Here is a 17999-nt window from a genome sequence, read left to right as displayed (position 1 = left end):
TGATCTAATCAATCTTGTCCTTTAGATAAGGGATCTTACAGTCCTCTGTTAGATATCATGCCGACAATCCTATGGAATGGTTAGTCAAGCATTTGATTTCTCGATCTCCGATTTATTTGACATAGAACTTAATCAAACACATCAATTCAGTTCTGACCGGGCCCGGCACATAAGTCAAATCAAATCATCGAGTGGCCAAGATATCTCTTCTACCCTCTTAGGATAAAATTTACAGATAAACTTCGACTTATATGCATTTACTTATTCATTAACCAACTATACACAACAATGCGTTTTATAACACCGAGTTACTGATGCGTTTTCGCATTATCAATGTACAATCAATTAACAAATAATAAACCATATATCTAGGTTTTAAGACTATATGATATTATCGTCTTGCGATCACCTTTTATATCGTATTCCATAAGGTGATTCCAGCAAGCGCGGGTTTATTCCAATGCTCAAAACCAGTTCATAAGCACTCATGAACGTTGCAGCAACCCTTGCTATGTCTAACACCATTTAGACATTCTACACACCAATTCATGACAATCTTCATTCATATCTACTCCCAACATATGAATGATTGTGGACCATTTGAATAATTCGATTATTCCTAATAAACTCAATTATTCTGGAAGTCAAAACATGCAAAGTGAAACAATAGTTAAACAATTAACATGTGACAGTAACTTTACTCATAAATAAAACTCCTTTATTTAATCATCAAATGTTAATTACATTTATCTATTATACGTTTCTAACACTATCTAATATATACTAATATCATCCTTCAGCCCAATGCTCCTAGCATGCTGCAAGTGCTTAACCCTACTCAGTCCCTTCGTAAGCGGATCTGCTGGGTTATCTTCTGATGATATCCTCTTCACTACGAGTTGTCCTTCTTCTACACGATGTCTAATGAAGTGATACTTTGTGTCGATATGTCGAGATCTACCATGATCCCTCGGTTCCTTGGTCAAGGCAATCGCACCTTCGTTATCACAGAAAATCTCCATGGGCTCCTTTATGGCCGGCACAACTCCAAGATCACCAATGAAGTTCTTTAGCCATACTACCTCCTTCGATGCTTCGCTCGCTGCGATGTACTCTGATTCGCACGTTGAATCAGCTACGGTTTCCTGCTTGGAACTTTTCCATGTCACTGCTCCTCCATTTAGGGTAAAGACCCAGCCCGACTGCGAACGATAGTTGTCCCTGTCGGTCTGAAAGTTGGCGTCACTATACCCTCGCACTTTCAAGTCATCACTCCCTCCAAGGACTAAGAACCATTCTTTCGTCCTCCGAAGGTACTTAAGGATGTTCTTCACTGCAATCCAATGTGCTTTGCCAGGGTTCCCTTGATATCTGCTAACCATGCTCAAAGCGAAGGCTACATCAGGGCGAGTACAAGTCATAGCGTACATGATTGAGCCAACTGCGGAAGCGTATGGTACTCGGCTCATTTCTGCTATCTCAGCTTCGGTACTCGGACTTTGAGTCTTACTCAACTTGGCATTTCCTTGTATCGGTAGTTCTCCCTTCTTTGAGTTTTCCATACTAAAACGTTTTAGTACTTTCTCTAAGTAAGTGTTCTGACTAAGTCCAATTAGTCTCTTACTTCTTTCTCTTACAATCCTTATTCCCAAAATGTAAGAAGCCTCTCCGAGGTCCTTCATAGCGAAACACTTCCCGAGCCAGGACTTAACCTCCTGCAGAGTCGGGATGTCGTTCCCTATGAGTAATATGCCATCGATATATAGAACGAGAAAGCTTACTATACTCCCACTGGCTTTGACATATACACAAGATTCGTCTTCGCTTCGTACAAATCCAAACTCTTTGACTTTCTCATCGAAGCAAAGATTCCATCTGCGAGACGCTTGCTTAAGTCCATAAATGGACTTCTCAAGCTTACACACTCTATTCGGATGCTTCGGATCCACAAACCCCTCTGGCTGAGCCATGTAAACATCCTCAACCAACTTTTCGTTAAGGAAAGCGGTCTTGACATCCATTTGCCAAATCTCATAATCATGAAATGCGGCAATTGCTAGCATCACTCTAATAGATTTAATCTTCGCAACTGGTGAGAAGGTCTCATCATAGTCAACTCCGGGAGTTTGAGTAAAGCCCTTCGCGACCAATCGCGCCTTATATGTGTGTACGTTCCCATCCACGTCGGTCTTCTTTTTGAAGATCCATTTGCACCCAACGGTCTTACGTTCGGGCACATAATCAACCAAATTCCAAACTTGGTTATCGTACATGGATTGGATCTTGCTATCCATTGCCTCTTTCCATTTCGCAGACTCCGGGCCTGCCATGGCTTCCTTATAGCTATTAGGTTCATCAAGATTTACTAGTGTACCATCACTAATATACGTGTCCCCTTCAGTAGTAATATGAAAACCATAAAACTGGGGTTGAACTCTAAATCTATCGGAACGTCTGAGAGGTAAGGATTCGTCAATCGGTTCAACCGGAGTTTCCTCCTCGGGTTGAATGCTAGCGGTAGAGGTTCCTTCATCTATTGATTCTTGAATCTCTTCAAGTTCGATTTGCCTCCCACTGTCTCCTTGGCTTATGAGTTCTCACTCTCGGAAAACTCCTCTCCTCGCAACAAAGACAACATTGTCTTTCGGTCTATAGAAGAGATATCCAAAGGATGTTTGCGGGTAGCCGATGAAAATACATCGCTCACTTCGAGGTTCAAGCTTGTCGTGAGTATCTCGTCTTACGAAAGCCTCGCAACCCCAAACCTTGATATGTGCCAACGAGGGAGCTTTCCCTGTCCACATCTCGTGAGGTGTTTTGGCAACCTTCTTAGTAGGGACTCGGTTAAGGATATGGGCGGCAGTCTCTAAGGCATACCCCCAAAAGAAGATAGGTAGTGAAGCACGACTCATCATAGAGCGAACCATATCCAATAAGGTTCGATTACGCCTTTCTGCCACACCATTCAACTGCGGTGTCCTAGGAGGCGTCAATTGCGAAACTATTCCACACTCCTTGAGATAATCGTGGAATTCAAGACTTAGGTACTCTCCTCCTCGATCGGATCGAAGCATCTTGATTTTCCTGCCCAATTGATTCTCCACTTCATTCTTGAACTCTTTGAACTTTTCAAAGGTGTCTGACTTTTGCTTGATTAAGTAGATATACCCATATCTACTATAGTCATCGGTAAAAGTCACATAGAAGCGGTTCCCATCCTTCGTGGTTGATCTAAAGGGTCCACATACATCGGTATGTATTAGGTCCAATAGCCCCTCACCCCTTTCACAAGTACTCGTGAAGGGTGACTTAGTCATCTTTCCAAGTAAATAAGACTCGCATGTGTCATCTTCCCTAAGGTCGAATGACTCCAACACTCCATCCTTTTGGAGTTGGGTTATGCGTTTCTTGTTGACATGTCCAAGACGGCAATGCCACAAGGATGATTTATCCATGCTAGTGGAAGAATCAATATTCAAAACATCATTTACTAAGTTATCAACAATCATAACAGTATCATATATTCCATTACATGGTATAGCTTCAAAGTAAAAGACACCATTTAGATAAACCAAAATAGAACCATTCTCATTATTAAAAGAAAATCTAAATCCTTGTCTATATAAACCATGAAATGAAATGATGTTTCTAGCCATTTCTGGCGAATAGCAACAATTGTTCAAATCTAAAACCAAACTATTCCTAAGCACTAAAGAATACACTCCAATCTTGGTCACAGACGACGATCTTCTGTTCCCCATGATTAGATTGATCCTTCCTTGCTCTACATCCCTACTTCTTCTTAGTCCCTGCACATTAGAACAAATGTGATAACCACAACCGGTACCAAGAACCCAAGAAATAGCATGATTAGAATCGTTAGATTTCATTGTGTATATACCTGCGAAAGATGGCTTGATCTTTCCTTCTTTGATTGCTTGCAGGTAATCCGGGCAGCTTCTCTTCCAATGTCCTATCTTGTGGCAGTGGTGGCACTCTGCCTCCTTTGGGTTGGAGCAGTGCTTAGCGGGATCAACTTTGGTCCCACTAGAAGAGGCACCATCTCGGGCTTTCACCTTGCGATAGTTATTCGATGAAGCTTTCCTCTTCTTTCCCTTCCCTTGACCAATAGCCAAGACAGGAGCAGCGGACGGATTGGGAGTTGGTGCAACAGACTTGTCCTTGAAGTTGCTCTCAGCGACCCTCAAGAGACCTTGGAGTTTGCTTAGGGTGACCTCTTCTTTGTTCATGTGGTAGGTCATCCTAAATTGGTTGTACATCGGAGGCAAGGAGTGAAGCACCATATCGATTGCCAAGTCTTCACCGAAGTCAACATTTAACTTGCGAAGGCGGTCGACATACCTTTGCATCTTTTGCAGGTGCACGGTAAGAGATTCTCCATGACCCATCTTAGCGGAGATCATGTTAGTGAAAATCTCGTAACGCTCTTGTCTCGCGTTTTGGTGGTATCTCTCTAACAAGTCTTGATGCATCTCGTATGGATACATGTCCTCGTAGGACTTTTGGAATTCGGAGTTCATGGTGGCGATCATGATGCAATGTACCTTCGTTGCATCTCGCTCATGAGTTTCAAAGGCGGTGATTTCTTCGGGAGTAGCAACTTCGGGGTTGATTTTCTCGAGCTTCTCATCGAGGACATACTCTTTATCCTCATAGCGAGCAATGGTGCGAATGTATCTTATCCATTCGCTAAAGTTCGTTCCATCGAAGGTGACCTTTTGGCAAAGGCTCATCAACGTGAAAGAACTAGCAGCAGCGTTCTTTGCGTTCGACATCTATAGAAAGGACAAAGATAGATTAGAATAAGAATCCCTAAATATCACCCAATAAGAAAATTAGGGCTAGGATCCAACAATAACATTTACATACTAGAAAAGGGATGTCGTAATCTAACATGCAAATAAATTGAAGGTAAGTGAATGACGATTCACTAATTCTCCATCATAAAACTTAAACTATTAGTCCTAAGTGTTTTTGAGAATTCCTAGGTTCGGATGAGATTCATTTAAACTATTCAATGGCATGTTTAAATCTCGATATGCCGCTCTCGTTTGTGACTGGGATGCCGAGGATCACAAAGCGGGTGTGAATTACCATGCAAAATCACATGGTGCCTTCATTGTAACGATCACCTATTCGATGTGCCGGTAAACCACACACGCTCCATCGAACTATGATAAACAATGAATCACCCTTTGCCACCTTCGCTTAGAACCAATTAGTGTGCCGGTAAACCACACACGCTCCACTAACTTCTTAGCAAGGTGCAAAGTGTAATTTCATGGGATTGCATCAATTCACTTTTCCTAAAGTAACTAAGATTGGGAAAATTTTAAAACGTGTAGTTACTTTGTATTTCTTATTATACTTTTAATGAGAGGATGAGATTTCCCTATCCTACCCGTTCGGCTAACGACCCTCCACCAATCAAGCAAGCGGTGGGTGTGAGTGTACACCCATTAAGCGCCATTTTATAGGCCGCAACCTTATACCCACCTTATAGATCGGCTTCGTGAATGAGGCCTACTAACGGTAAGACTAGCATTTAGTTATACATATATATATTATTCTAGTAATATCATATTAGTATAGGGTCGTATTTTAAAACCTTTTAAAATCTAGGGTTTGAAATTTAAGTTGTCTAAATTAAAACTTTTAATCACAAATATAAATTTCAAAACTTTAGGGTAGGTTTTAAACATTTAAAACATGAAGGATCAAATAACAAATAATTCCAATTAACAATTAATATCCTAATTATCTTTATTTGATTTATCCAAGATTTCTTTTAAGATAATTATCAAAATAATTAATCATTTATCACATAAGGAAATTAAATATTTTATTAGATGATAAATATCTTTAATTAGATCAAGATAATAGTCATATATATCAAAAATCGGATTAGGGTTGATCTAATATGATTAAGGTAAGTTTCCATAAGATAAACATGAAAAAATCCCGGTTTTGCCTAATCCAGACGCTCGGACTCGCCGAGTACAGGCCTACTCGCCGAGTCCACTTTGGAACTCGCCGAGTACATGACTCATAAACCCAAAATCGAATTTTGCAGGTTTGTTTCAGTTAATCAAGCAACAATTTAAAGAAAACCAAGCTAGGCTCTGATACCACTGATGGGTTTTAGCCATAAGAACTTTCCTATGTGCGCATGCAAAACCCTAATGCTTGGATCTAGGCTTTCTAATTAAACATGCTTTGAATCCAAGACTTCTAATGGCTAATTAGGTTAAATAACAACATTGAAACAGATCTAGAATCATACCTTTGAGTTCCTTGTTGATCTTGTTGTCTTGGAGCTTCTAGAGTCACAAATGTCACTCCTCTAATGGCTTACAAACACCAATAGCAAGCAAGATGATTTAGGAGAAAGGAGAGGAATTCGGCCAGAGTATCTCTACTTTATATGGTGTGTCAAATTCCCTCACCCCTAGAGTCTATTTATACTTGTAGACTCCTTAAGGGTTACAACCTAAACCCTAATTGGATAATCTTCTCTTAAGGCTATCCAAATCCATTCCATAAATAACCCTATGGACGATTTTGGCTTATCCAAGCCCTAGAAATCGTCCATTCTATCTAGGATAAGGATTTATAGTCTAAAGTGTAACTATCAAACAATTAACAGTTTATACCCCTTTATTTAATTAATCTCTTTAAGTCACCAAATTAATTCCAATTAATCTATGACTTATATTAATCAAATAACCATATATTATTCCTTATAATATTTACTCTCTCTTAACAAATCATCCATCAAGTTGCTATGGTGAAGGCAACCCAAAAGGACCATGCACAACCGGATCAAATACTTGCCTAATATAGTTGCAGCCTTAGACACTATTCCAACAGTTATGACCTGTCGAAGTTTCGCGACAAAACCGGCACGGTGCTGAATGTCATAAAAAGTGAGTTTTCGATAAACTACTTTTTAGCCTTAGTAATCTAAACTAAAGTTGTAGTATTTGTTAAACCGAGAAGTTCGATAAAAAGAACGCCCAAATCTGACTTCGTATGAGGAAGTTATGATTTTTCGAAGTTTCAGCGTAGCAGTAGACATCTAAAAACTCGAATTTTAGATCGAGCGATTTTTATCCGATACAACCTAAACGAGAATTGAAGCTCTCGTCATTAGGAGCACAACGGTAAAAAGTCTGACGAAAACGGACGTCGCATGAAGAAGTTATGAATTTTTAACGGATTTCCTATCCCGGTCTGTTAAAAATAATAATATAAAATTTAAAGTCAAAATTAGCCGACGAAGTCTAAAAGGAAGTTGTAGAGCGTAATTTTAGCTACGTGTGCATATAAAGAACGTCAAAAACGGAGCTCGTATGCGAAAGTTACGGATTTTAGAAGTTTTTGCACAAAAATCGAAAATTTTCGCATAGTCATGCTATTGCCACGTGTCCTCGCCTCGCATGTGCCACGTGTCTGAATTTCTGGTGAGTCATGCGAGCCACGTGTCTGAGTCGGAGACCAAGCCGATGACTCCTCGCGTGAACAGTAGCTGTGTGCCCTCTTCTGATTCGACCAAAGGGAGGCCCAATCCGAAGCTCGCATCCGGACCGAACCTCGCACCAGCCTAGCTCCGAGCCTCGTACCTAACTTCGAACCTCGCATGTGCTGCAGTAGGCTGCGGTCCAATCAGAAGTTGCCAGCAAGCCCTTCGTACGTGCAGTCCTCGTGCGAGCTACCCCTTGCGAACCCTTGGATCTGCGACGCGTGTCTCCCTCCTGACCATCCGATCAGAAGCCCCGCCCCTATAAATAGAAGGGTACGAGACCTCCTGGGTAATTTTGGAATTTTGTCACTTTTAACCCCTAAACCCATATTTTCTTCATTTTAACATCCCGCAAAGCCCCAATATCGATTGTAAAGCCCGGAATACCCTACGAAGTGCCCGAGAAGCCCGGAAAATTTATCTTTTCGGTTTCGAAGCCCAACTTTTGCAGAGCCCGGTTTCTCAATAAAACTCCCGGTTTTATTAGAAACGATCGTTTTTGGAAACAAATTGCTGCCCAATTATCATCAAATCAAGTGAGTGTATAGTCACTTTCATTTTACACATAGATATGAAGTATTTACCTTATAATACGTGCTATGTGTAGATATATTAATTGTTTATTTGAGGTAACTGTTGAGTTGATGTTTTATACAAGTTTTTAACTGTATAAGTATTTTTATCTACAAATATGTTGGGTAGAACATGGGTAGATAGTGATGTGTGATAAAATAAAATTTATGAGAGGCCTCGATGTGTTTTGAAATCCAGTCATCTAGCGGAGTTTGGATGACGACCACGGACTGTCTAGACAGTCCAGTGGGAAACATTAGCAGGTCCGCAACCTGTAGGTGTTAATGAACTAAGAGTGTTCATTCGCTGTACTCCATCCCCCCTCATGGTTGTCTTTAGGACATGTATGGCTAAGGAAACCCCTTAGCAGTAGTGTCCATCCCGATGATATTCTTTAGTCTAGGTCCCTTGTGATAAGTGTTTTGGGACGTAAAATGAGGATAACGGGAACGGGTAATCATGGTTATTGTTGATTGACGAACTTAGTAAGTTTATTATTATTGTGGGTTGAAAACCCTATATGCTCACCAAGCTCCCAAGTCTGACCCACTCAGCTTTTTATGTTACAGGTAGTGGACCCCGACCATAGTCGGAGGATGAAGAGAGATTTTTGGATTGTAGGCCAGTAGTTGTAAATAACTGTTGAAAGGCTTATAATGTCTTGTTTATGCTTTTGATCTGTATCGGAACATGACATCCCGAGGTTTTGATATATATATATATATATATATATATATATATATATATATATATATATATATATATATATGGAAAACATATACCTTCTTATTGAAGGGTTTTGATAAACTTTTATCATATTTTGTTTGGGGACCAATTCCGCAACATCTTTTAAAAAGATTTCTCTGATTTTATTTTAAAAGGCATAAATTAAATCGGTCTTTTCTGACCGAGAAATTAGGGGATGTCACAAAGAAGTTCCATGAGGAGTTGGGTACGAGATTGCACTTCAGTACAGCTTACCACCCACAAACGGATGGCCAGAGTGAACGAACGATACAGACGCTCGAGGACATGCTTCGAGCATGTGTTATGAACTTCGGGGGGAAGTTGGGACACATACCTACCTTTGGCTGAGTTTTCTTACAACAACAACCACCAATCGAGTATTGGTATGCCTCCATTCGAGCTTTTATATGGGAGGAGGTGTCGGACTCCCATCTGTCGGGGAGAGGTAGGGCAGCGAGTGATGGGTAGCACTCAGATAGTGCTTAAGACGACTGAGCAGATACAACGGGTCAGACATAGGTTACTGATAGCCCAGAGTTGCCAGAAGAGTTATGCGGATAGGCGGCGATCCAAGCTCGAGTTTCGGGTTGGAGACTTTGTACTCCTGAAGGTATCTCCTTGGAAAGGGGTGATCTGATTCAGGAAGAGGGGCAAACTGGGGCCTCGATACATTGGTCCTTTCAGGGTGATCGCCAGAGTGGATAAGGTAGCATACCGTTTAGAGCTAGTGAGCTACCCGAGGAGTTGGGTTAGATCCATGATACCTTCTACGTATCCCAGTTGAGGAAGTGTATAGCCGATGAGACGGCGGTAGTGCCACTAGAGGATATTCAGGTGGATGTGAGCCTGAATTACATTGAGAGGCCGATCACGATCTTGGATTAGAAGATCAAGGTTCTGAGGAACAAAGAGGTTCCCCTGGTTAAGGTCTAGTGGCAACATCGGAGAGGGTCCGAGCTAACTTGGGAGGCGGAGACGGAGATGTGGGAGCAGCATCCAGAGTTGTTTGCAGAGTGAGACTTTGAGGGAAAACTCTGATTCTAATGGGGGAGAATTGTAACTTCCAAATTTCCAGGTATCATAATTTAAGTATTTTCTTTTGAGTTAAGAAGAGGGACTCGACGAGTTGACGCCTAAACTCGTCGAGTAGGATCGTGACTGATGGCTCAGATTAATGAATGGACTCAACGAGTCGGAAAGTCGACTCGACGAGTCCGCATTGTGGATAGAAACCCTAAATCTTTGGGCTTATGCCCTATTTAAGGGTCCTTATGGCCTTCATTGGCGGCCACACACACACTTGAGAGACCTTATTGAACATGAGAGCACAGAGAGAGAAGAAGGGAGCTAATTACACCATTTTAGTACGTTCTTGCAAGGAAGGAAAGGAGACTCAAGCTAGGCTGATTGGAGGGGGCTCAGAGTTGCTATCATTTCATCAAGGGTTTCTGTTTGAGGTATGATTTCAAGCCTATTCTCGTATGTATAGTAGATTCCATGAATCTAGGGTTTCCTTGCCCCCTTTTTAATCGAGTATTGTAGCATGTGAAGTCCCATTGAGGAATAGACATTGGATTTGGACCTTAAGAGGTCTAGAGAGTCCTAATCATCCAGCTTTATGCAGTCCCATTGGAGTTTTGAATCTAGGTTGTCATTTTAAGAGTTATTCTATCAAATAGAGCTTGATGTGTGGTGCATGGGCATAAAGATTGAACTTTTACGTGACTTTTGGGTGTTAGAAGGTCATATATATAGGTTAGAGAATCAAAGCTGACCTCAGAAGGTCAAATGAGTGTTGCCATGGAGGAAACTCGTCGAGTCCATAAGAGGACTCGATGAGTCGGATCGGGTTGCCCCGCGATTCGTGATCAGTGGTAACCCGTCGAGTGAAAGGTTAACTCGATGAGTCGAGTAAGGCCTTATGAGGATTCAAAGGATACACATGGACTCGCTGAGTCATCCGAGTGCGCTCGACGAGTCTGGTCAAAGTTGGACCGTTGACTGGAGTTGACTTCCGTTGACCTTAGGGTTTTGGTCAACCTGATTCAAGAGAGGCCATGGAGGGGTAGAATGGTCTTCTACCCATTATTTAGAGATGATAACATAAAGAGAGTATTAATTAGAGATATCATCATTTTGATAGGAGGAGGCTAAATCGGGGATATCGAGAACGAGATCATACTAGACATCATACGAGGTGAGTTTTCTCACTATACATTACCTAGAGTGGTATCTATGTGCAGACCAGAGGGTCTTATGTGTTATGTGTATAAGATTATGTGCATTGTGTTAAATATATACTATGTGTTATATAAACCGGACCAGAGGGTCCAACGACTTATGATGCCAGAAGGTCCTCGATTAGACCGGACTGGAGGGTCCAACGAGCTACGGGACTGGAGGGTCCCGCTGAGACACATTGACCGGAGGGTCATACCGAGTTACAGCCTCGAGTGGCTTATGTGTTTTATGTGGTATTTTGGGGAACTCACTAAACATTTATACTTACCGTGTTATGTGATATGTGTTTCAAGTACCAGCGATGATCGCGGGAAGGCGCCTACATGATCTGTACACACTGATAGAGTATTATGTATTATGTATTTGAGATTCTGAGATACGTTTTTACTGAGATAACATTTGATACATTTGAGTTTTGAGATTACTTTATGAGATATGTTATGTTTTAAAAATGAAAAATTGTTTTGAAAATTTACGTCGTTACACGTAGACTTCAGACATTTTTGCTTCGAAAAAACAAACGACACCTAAATGTCTTGCCTGGTGGGCTACTTTGGTTTATAAAAAAAAAAAAAATTAAGTTAAATTTGTTTGTTTTTGTTTTTATTTTTTTACATATATTTATAATTTTTATATAGTCATCCGGTAAATAACCCCAAAAATTATCATTTCGTTGGAAAAAAAAAAAGCTGGTTGGTGAGGTTTTGGAATTTGGATCTTGCTCGCGACTTCAGAGTTGAAACACCACCACACCAGTCTACTATTCTACCATATCCGCCGTAGGGTTTTGAGGTTTTCTCCTAAACCTGACCAAAAATTCATCATCTATAACAAAATTTTGTTCAGTTGATCGTTCACTGGTCTACTCATCGACCATGGTTGGAAAAGTAGACGCCGCGAAGGGCGGTGCGAAGTCTTTGCAGTCGCCGGCGTCCAATCAAGCATCCTCCAAGCCCGATCTGTCATCCATGTCCACAACATTCTCATTCAAAACCCTAAAACTGAAAACGAAGCAACAAGAGCTGTTGATCCGAGTCACAATCCTCGGTCTCGTCTACATTTTAGCTTTCATCACTCGTCTCTTCAGCGTTCTCCGCTACGAGAGTATGATTCATGAATTTGATCCGTATTTCAACTATCGAACTACTCTCTACCTAACCGAAAAAGGTTTCTACGAGTTCTGGAACTGGTTTGACTCCGAGAGTTGGTATCCGCTTGGCCGAATCATTGGTGGAACTCTCTATCCAGGTCTTATGGTCACCGCCGCTATCCTTTACTGGACTCTCAAATTTCTCCGATTCGCGGTTCATATCCGCGAGATCTGTGTGCTAACTGCTCCATTTTTCGCTTCCAATACCACGATCGTCGCGTATTTCTTCGGGAAAGAGCTGTGGGACTCAGGTGCAGGTCTAGTTGCGGCGGCCTTGATCGCTATTTGTCCTGGATACATTTCGAGGTCGGTGGCTGGGTCTTATGACAACGAAGGCGTTGCCATTTTTGCTCTGTTGCTTACTTTCTACTTGTTCGTTAAGGCTGTCAATACTGGATCGCTTGCCTGGTCTCTCGCTTCAGCTTTTGGATACTTCTACATGGTCTCCGCATGGGGTGGTTATGTGTTTATCATCAATTTAATTCCATTATATGTGTTGGTCCTGTTGATCACCGGGAGGTATTCCATGAGGCTGTATGTCGCTTATAACTGTATGTATATAGTCGGAATGTTGCTTGCAATGCAGATTCGGTTTGTTGGATTTCAGCATGTTCAGTCAGGGGAACATATGGCTGCCATGGGAGTGTTCTTCTTGATCCAGGTATTCTACTTCCTACTTTACGTGAAGCACATGTTGAACGATACAAAGCTGTTTCAAGCCCTTTTGAGGATCGGTGTAACATCAGCAGTAGGTGTGGGTGCTATTGCACTTGGATTAGGAACAGCTTCTGGTTATATCTCACCATGGACAGGCCGGTTTTACTCTTTACTGGATCCAACATATGCTAAAGATCATATTCCAATCATAGCATCAGTCTCTGAGCATCAGCCTACCGCATGGTCATCTTTCATGTTTGATTTCCACATTCTTCTTTTCCTATTTCCAGCGGGTTTATACTTCTGCTTCAAGAGATTAACAGACGCCACAATCTTCATTGTGATGTATGGTCTCACGAGTATGTATTTTGCTGGTGTGATGGTTCGTTTGATTCTTGTTGCAACACCTGCAGTATGCCTCATAAGTGCTATTGCAGTATCTGCTACAATAAAGAATCTGACCCATGCCATTAGAGGAAAAACCAGTCAAACAGTATCTTCTAAAGGAACAGGAAGCACAAAGGGATTATCTAAGGTGAGAATCTTTTTTCATTGCATTCTCTTCACTCTTCTATAGTATTAAAATTGCATTATATAACTATGTTACATCTTTCTTTTGTTTCAGCAACAAGCTTCTCTTGACCAAAGCATCCCATTCCTTAAAAATGGTGCAACTGCATTACTTCTTGGAGCATTCTACTTACTAAGCAGATACGCAATCCATTGCACATGGGTGACATCAGAAGCCTACTCATCTCCTTCAATTGTGTTAGCTGCCCGAGGTGCCCACGGGCAGAGGATTATCTTTGATGATTATCGTGAAGCGTACTTTTGGATTCGACAAAATACTCCTTCAGATGCTAAAATCATGTCATGGTGGGATTACGGGTATCAAATCACAGCCATGGGGAATAGAACTGTGATTGTGGATAATAATACATGGAACAATACACACATTGCTACAGTTGGAAGGGCAATGTCGTCATATGAGGATGAAGCTTATGAGATTATGAGATCCCTTGATGTTGATTATGTGTTGGTTGTTTTTGGTGGTGTTACTGGCTACTCTTCTGATGACATTAACAAGTAAGAAATTTCTTTATTTTGTTTGTTTTGGTGCTTAAAATTCATAAATGCATCTACAGTAGTAAAGCATTATATGCCACATCAGCATCAACTCAACATATTTCCACTATAGGTTTTTATGGATGGTGAGAATTGGAGGTGGAGTTTTCCCTGTGATCAAGGAGCCTGATTATCTTGTTAATGGTGAATATCGTGTTGATAAAGGAGCAGCTCCCAAGATGTTGAATTGTCTAATGTAAGTTTCTCTTCTGAAATATTCCTTTTTTTTTTTTAATTTTTTAATTTTTTAAATATATATATATTGATTTGTAGGTACAAGCTTTGCTATTATCGGTTTGGAGAGCTCACGACTGAGTATGGAAAACCACCAGGGTGCGTATCGTAATTTCATTCCCATCTGTCGTAACATAATTGAAAAGACATAAATGCCCATTCATTAATGTTGTGTGAAATGACAGGTATGACAGAGCACGGGGGGTTGAAATAGGGAATAAAGATGTGAAACTTGAATACTTGGAAGAGGCATTCACAACATCAAATTGGATTGTTAGGATTTACAAAGTTAAGCCACCTACCAACAGATGGTAACTAACTAAGAAAAGACCAGAGCGTTACTTTACTACAACATATGGATATGGTGATACTTATAATTTATCAATCAGACTTTTTTTTTTTTTTTTTTTTAGTGGTGGTGAGTCTTAGAAATTTGCGGATTCTACTTTCGTTATGTAGCTTTTTCTTTGTTTATCTCCCACTAGGTCTTAGTATGTTTGATTTTGCATTAACTGTCTTAATCAGAAGTATTACATACCAAAGTTGTTGGAGAATCATATGATTAGAGTCGCTTTTTTTTCTTTACCATTTACCTTGATTTTACCTAGTTTGTGACTTTTTGGGCAACGAATCTAAATTACTTTTAAACCATCTCAACCACAAAAAGAACAACAAAAAAGAAAGACAACACTGATATTGTTGTGGCTAAAGGCCCTTTGGTGCTGGGTTTGTGTTTAAAGATGATTTTTTTTTTTGCATTAAGTCGAGAAAACATTCTATATAGGTTTTTAGCATATTAATTTATGTCCCCATTGAGGGGTTGTATCTTTTTGTATTAACGTGTTAAGCATTTAATTTTTTTTTGACTTGATATGAAGAGAATGACTTGATGGATTAAGCCAAAAGAAACTAGGTTAATAAATGCTACGAAAACCGTTTTTAAAACACTGGTGTACTAGTTTACAAACTATTATAAGCTACTTTGTGAGTTCACCAAACATAAAATTGCAATAAGCTAGTTAATACGTGCCAAACACAGCCTTATTTACATCTAACTTTTAAGGAAAAATGTCTTTTTGGTTGCCTTAATTTGTTCAATCACATATCTTCCATGGCTTCAACCTCTTGTATCACCTTAAACGCAGGGTTTTCATAGTCTATATGCGGCTTAATCACATTCACCACTTGCTTCACTTTTGATTGCTGCACCAATTTGTCCAAGATAAAAAATGCATGAACAAATATAGAAAAATAATAGTCAAGGATTTTGTGATCTTCTAAATTGTGTTAATCAAAAGAATTGAATCAATATTTTGATAAAGACTTTTTATAATCATATTTAATAGGAACAAATACTTTTTTTACCCTTTTATTGACTTAGTTACTTGATTATTCGGTTAGTAACAGAACATTTTTTTATGGTTTAGTAAATTTTAACGAATTAGTAACCTAACTATTATTTTTATAAACCTTATCGAATAAACTATAATAATTATCATAAAATGATAATAGTTGAGTGGCTTAATCGATATATGAACAATGCATGTTCCGTTTTTATTTATTTTTACCTTTTTTTCAAAACAAAGCAACAGGGAAAATTGTTTCTTCAAATGGAAAAAAAAAAAAAAAAAACAACAAAAACAAAATTTTATTCAGTACACAAAATAATTTAATAGTTCAATGTCTAAATTGTTAAAAATCTAGAAAATTAGGTGTTTTTCTTTCTTTTGTCTACTCTATACTAGACATTTATGAAGTTTTCCACTCTTCAGAAATAAAATATTTATGAAAATCAAAGAAAGAAAAATGACAAAAAATAAAAACATATTTAAGAAATTAAGGATTTAGGGCAGGGAAATCTCCAATACAGTTCCTACACGTGGATATATATATATATATATATATATATATATATATATATATATATATATATATAGTTTCAAATATGTTATTTTTTCTTTATAAAATCATATTTATACAAAAAAAAAAACATATTTTTTCACATAAAACCCCTTTTTCTATATAAAAACCTTTTATCACAATATTTTTGTTAAAAAGTTGTTTTATGTGAAAAAAATGTCTTTTGTATAAATTTGGTCACCTATATAATTTGAAAACAAATAACATGTCAAATATCACTTTTTGTAAATATCTTGGTTTTTTATGTGAAAATATGATTTTTATTTGTAATTATCTTGGTTTTGTATTCGAAAATATTTTTTTTAGTTTTTAAGCAAAATCTAATAAACATAATCAACTTCGACGATTTTTCTTATTGTTCAACCATCGATGAAATTTTGAAAACGGATGACTTGTTGACCAGGTAAAAAGGGTCAAAGTTAATGAAGCTCGGACTCGGCCAAGCCGAGCCTGTCGAAGCTCGGACTCGGCTCGGCTTGGCTCGTTTACACCCTATTTTACCAAAATACCCTTGGAAATAGTTTTGATTTTACAACTTACCAGAAGCTCATATTTGGTCTTTAGTTCTTGATAAACCACAAGCTGACGTGGATCTGTCACTAGAATCGCTGTCCCAGCTCCAACCTGCATCACATAATCCCGACCCGACCCGTTTAGACACATCCGGTGGATTTTTACTTTTTAGGTTAATGGGATTTGGGTATTTGCGCTACGAATCAATTGGATTGGGATTTGAGTCATCTGACTATGAAATTATTGGGACTTGGGAGTATAAATGCTTAGATCAGAATGGAATCATTCAAGATAAACCATCATGTAATTGTCTTCTATAATTCTAATCCATGAGACAAGTCCAGTTTACAACAGAATCGATAACAATGAATGATAAAAAAAACTAAGAACTTTAAAGTGAACAAAAGAACAAGAAGATAGAAATGGAATTTGATTACCTTGTTGGGTTTTCCAAGATTTTTTCCAATCAATTTCGCAATGTTGATGGCAGAACGCCGACCAGACCTTGAACCCAATCCACGGCCGCCGGCACCGCCATTAGCAGCCACATTTGATCTTCCATCCCTCTTCTTCGGTCTTCCTCTTCGTCGGAGCACATTTCCAGATAACGGTACAGTCACCGTTCCGATTCCGATCCTCCTCGGTCTACCACGAGCCCTCTTACTACCCATCGGCCCTGACATCATTTTAGGTTCGTGTGAAGAATTCTCAGATCGCGTCTCGACTACCTGAGTTTCACCACCACCAAATACAGTCATATGACCACTGGTGGTAGAGCCAACCTTCGGCGGACGACCACGGCCTCTTTTCGCCGTCGCTGCTGAGTTCTCAGTTGGTGGAGGTGATGGAACTGCAACACTGTCATTACCCAGTCCTGGTGAAGCAGAAAGAGGCTCAGAATCAGATCTATGCTTAGGAGGACGACCCGGTTTCCTTTTCGACAAACCAGGTGGCGAATTCATCATGTTGGGATCAGGATTGAATAGAGATACAGTCGATTCAAAAATGGGGATGGTGAAAGTTGAAACGATTGATACGTTTGGAGCCGATCTGAAATTGTATACGTCGCCGATTACAAAACAAGAGGAAAAAACCCCAAAATAAAGGCCTTTTTTTAACCCTAATTTATTTGTTTATTTATTATATTTTAGAAGATTTTTAATATATATTATTTTTAATATAACAATAATGTTGTTAAATTTAATATAATAATTTTTATATATAATTGATATAATATATTGATTATTTTGAATTATATAATAATATACATTTATTATATAATAATATACATTTATT

General features: G+C 39.2%; 2 protein-coding genes across 2 annotated transcripts; one reads left to right on the top strand and one right to left on the bottom strand.

The window, feature by feature from the left end:
- Nucleotides 1-11774: 11774 nt before the first annotated feature.
- Nucleotides 11775-14858, top strand: STT3B (staurosporin and temperature sensitive 3-like b). The gene is made up of 5 exons (XM_078979168.1): nt 11775-13446; nt 13537-13997; nt 14110-14232; nt 14310-14369; nt 14456-14858. Exons 1-5 carry the CDS (start codon nt 11980-11982, stop codon nt 14583-14585), a joined length of 2241 nt encoding a protein of 746 aa, XP_078835294.1. The 5' UTR covers nt 11775-11979; the 3' UTR covers nt 14586-14858.
- Nucleotides 14859-15164: 306 nt separating this feature from the next.
- Nucleotides 15165-17796, bottom strand: LOC145030759 (uncharacterized). Its single transcript, XM_078979169.1, has 3 exons — nt 17141-17796; nt 16731-16814; nt 15165-15473 (listed from the first exon to the last, which is right to left on the bottom strand). The coding sequence occupies exons 1-3, from the start codon at nt 17666-17668 to the stop codon at nt 15369-15371; spliced, it is 717 nt and encodes a 238-aa protein (XP_078835295.1). The 5' UTR covers nt 17669-17796; the 3' UTR covers nt 15165-15368.
- Between the last annotated feature and the right edge of the window lie 203 nt (nt 17797-17999).

Source organism: Lactuca saligna, chromosome 2 (genome assembly GCF_052625555.1).
Source record: "Lactuca saligna cultivar CGN05327 chromosome 2, ASM5262555v1, whole genome shotgun sequence".
Lineage (NCBI taxonomy): Eukaryota > Viridiplantae > Streptophyta > Magnoliopsida > Asterales > Asteraceae > Lactuca > Lactuca saligna.
Note: the sequence above shows the minus strand (reverse complement) of the source record. Positions and strands in the feature narration are given on the sequence as shown.

Bases quoted from the DNA above. Each gene is read 5' to 3' on its own strand.
- LOC145030759 (XM_078979169.1), bottom strand. From the start codon at position 17,668: ATGATGAATTCGCCACCTGGTTTGTCGAAAAGGAAACCGGGTCGTCCT. The intron at 16,815-17,140 runs GTAATCAAATTC...TATGTGATGCAG, and splicing joins ATCTTGGAAAACCCAACAAG to GTTGGAGCTGGGACAGCGAT. The intron at 15,474-16,730 runs GTAAGTTGTAAA...AAATTGGTGCAG, and splicing joins AGACCAAATATGAGCTTCTG to CAATCAAAAGTGAAGCAAGT.
- STT3B (XM_078979168.1), top strand. From the start codon at position 11,980: ATGGTTGGAAAAGTAGACGCCGCGAAGGGCGGTGCGAAGTCTTTGCAG. The intron at 14,233-14,309 runs GTAAGTTTCTCT...ATTGATTTGTAG, and splicing joins AAGATGTTGAATTGTCTAAT to GTACAAGCTTTGCTATTATC. The intron at 14,370-14,455 runs GTGCGTATCGTA...GTGAAATGACAG, and splicing joins GAGTATGGAAAACCACCAGG to GTATGACAGAGCACGGGGGG.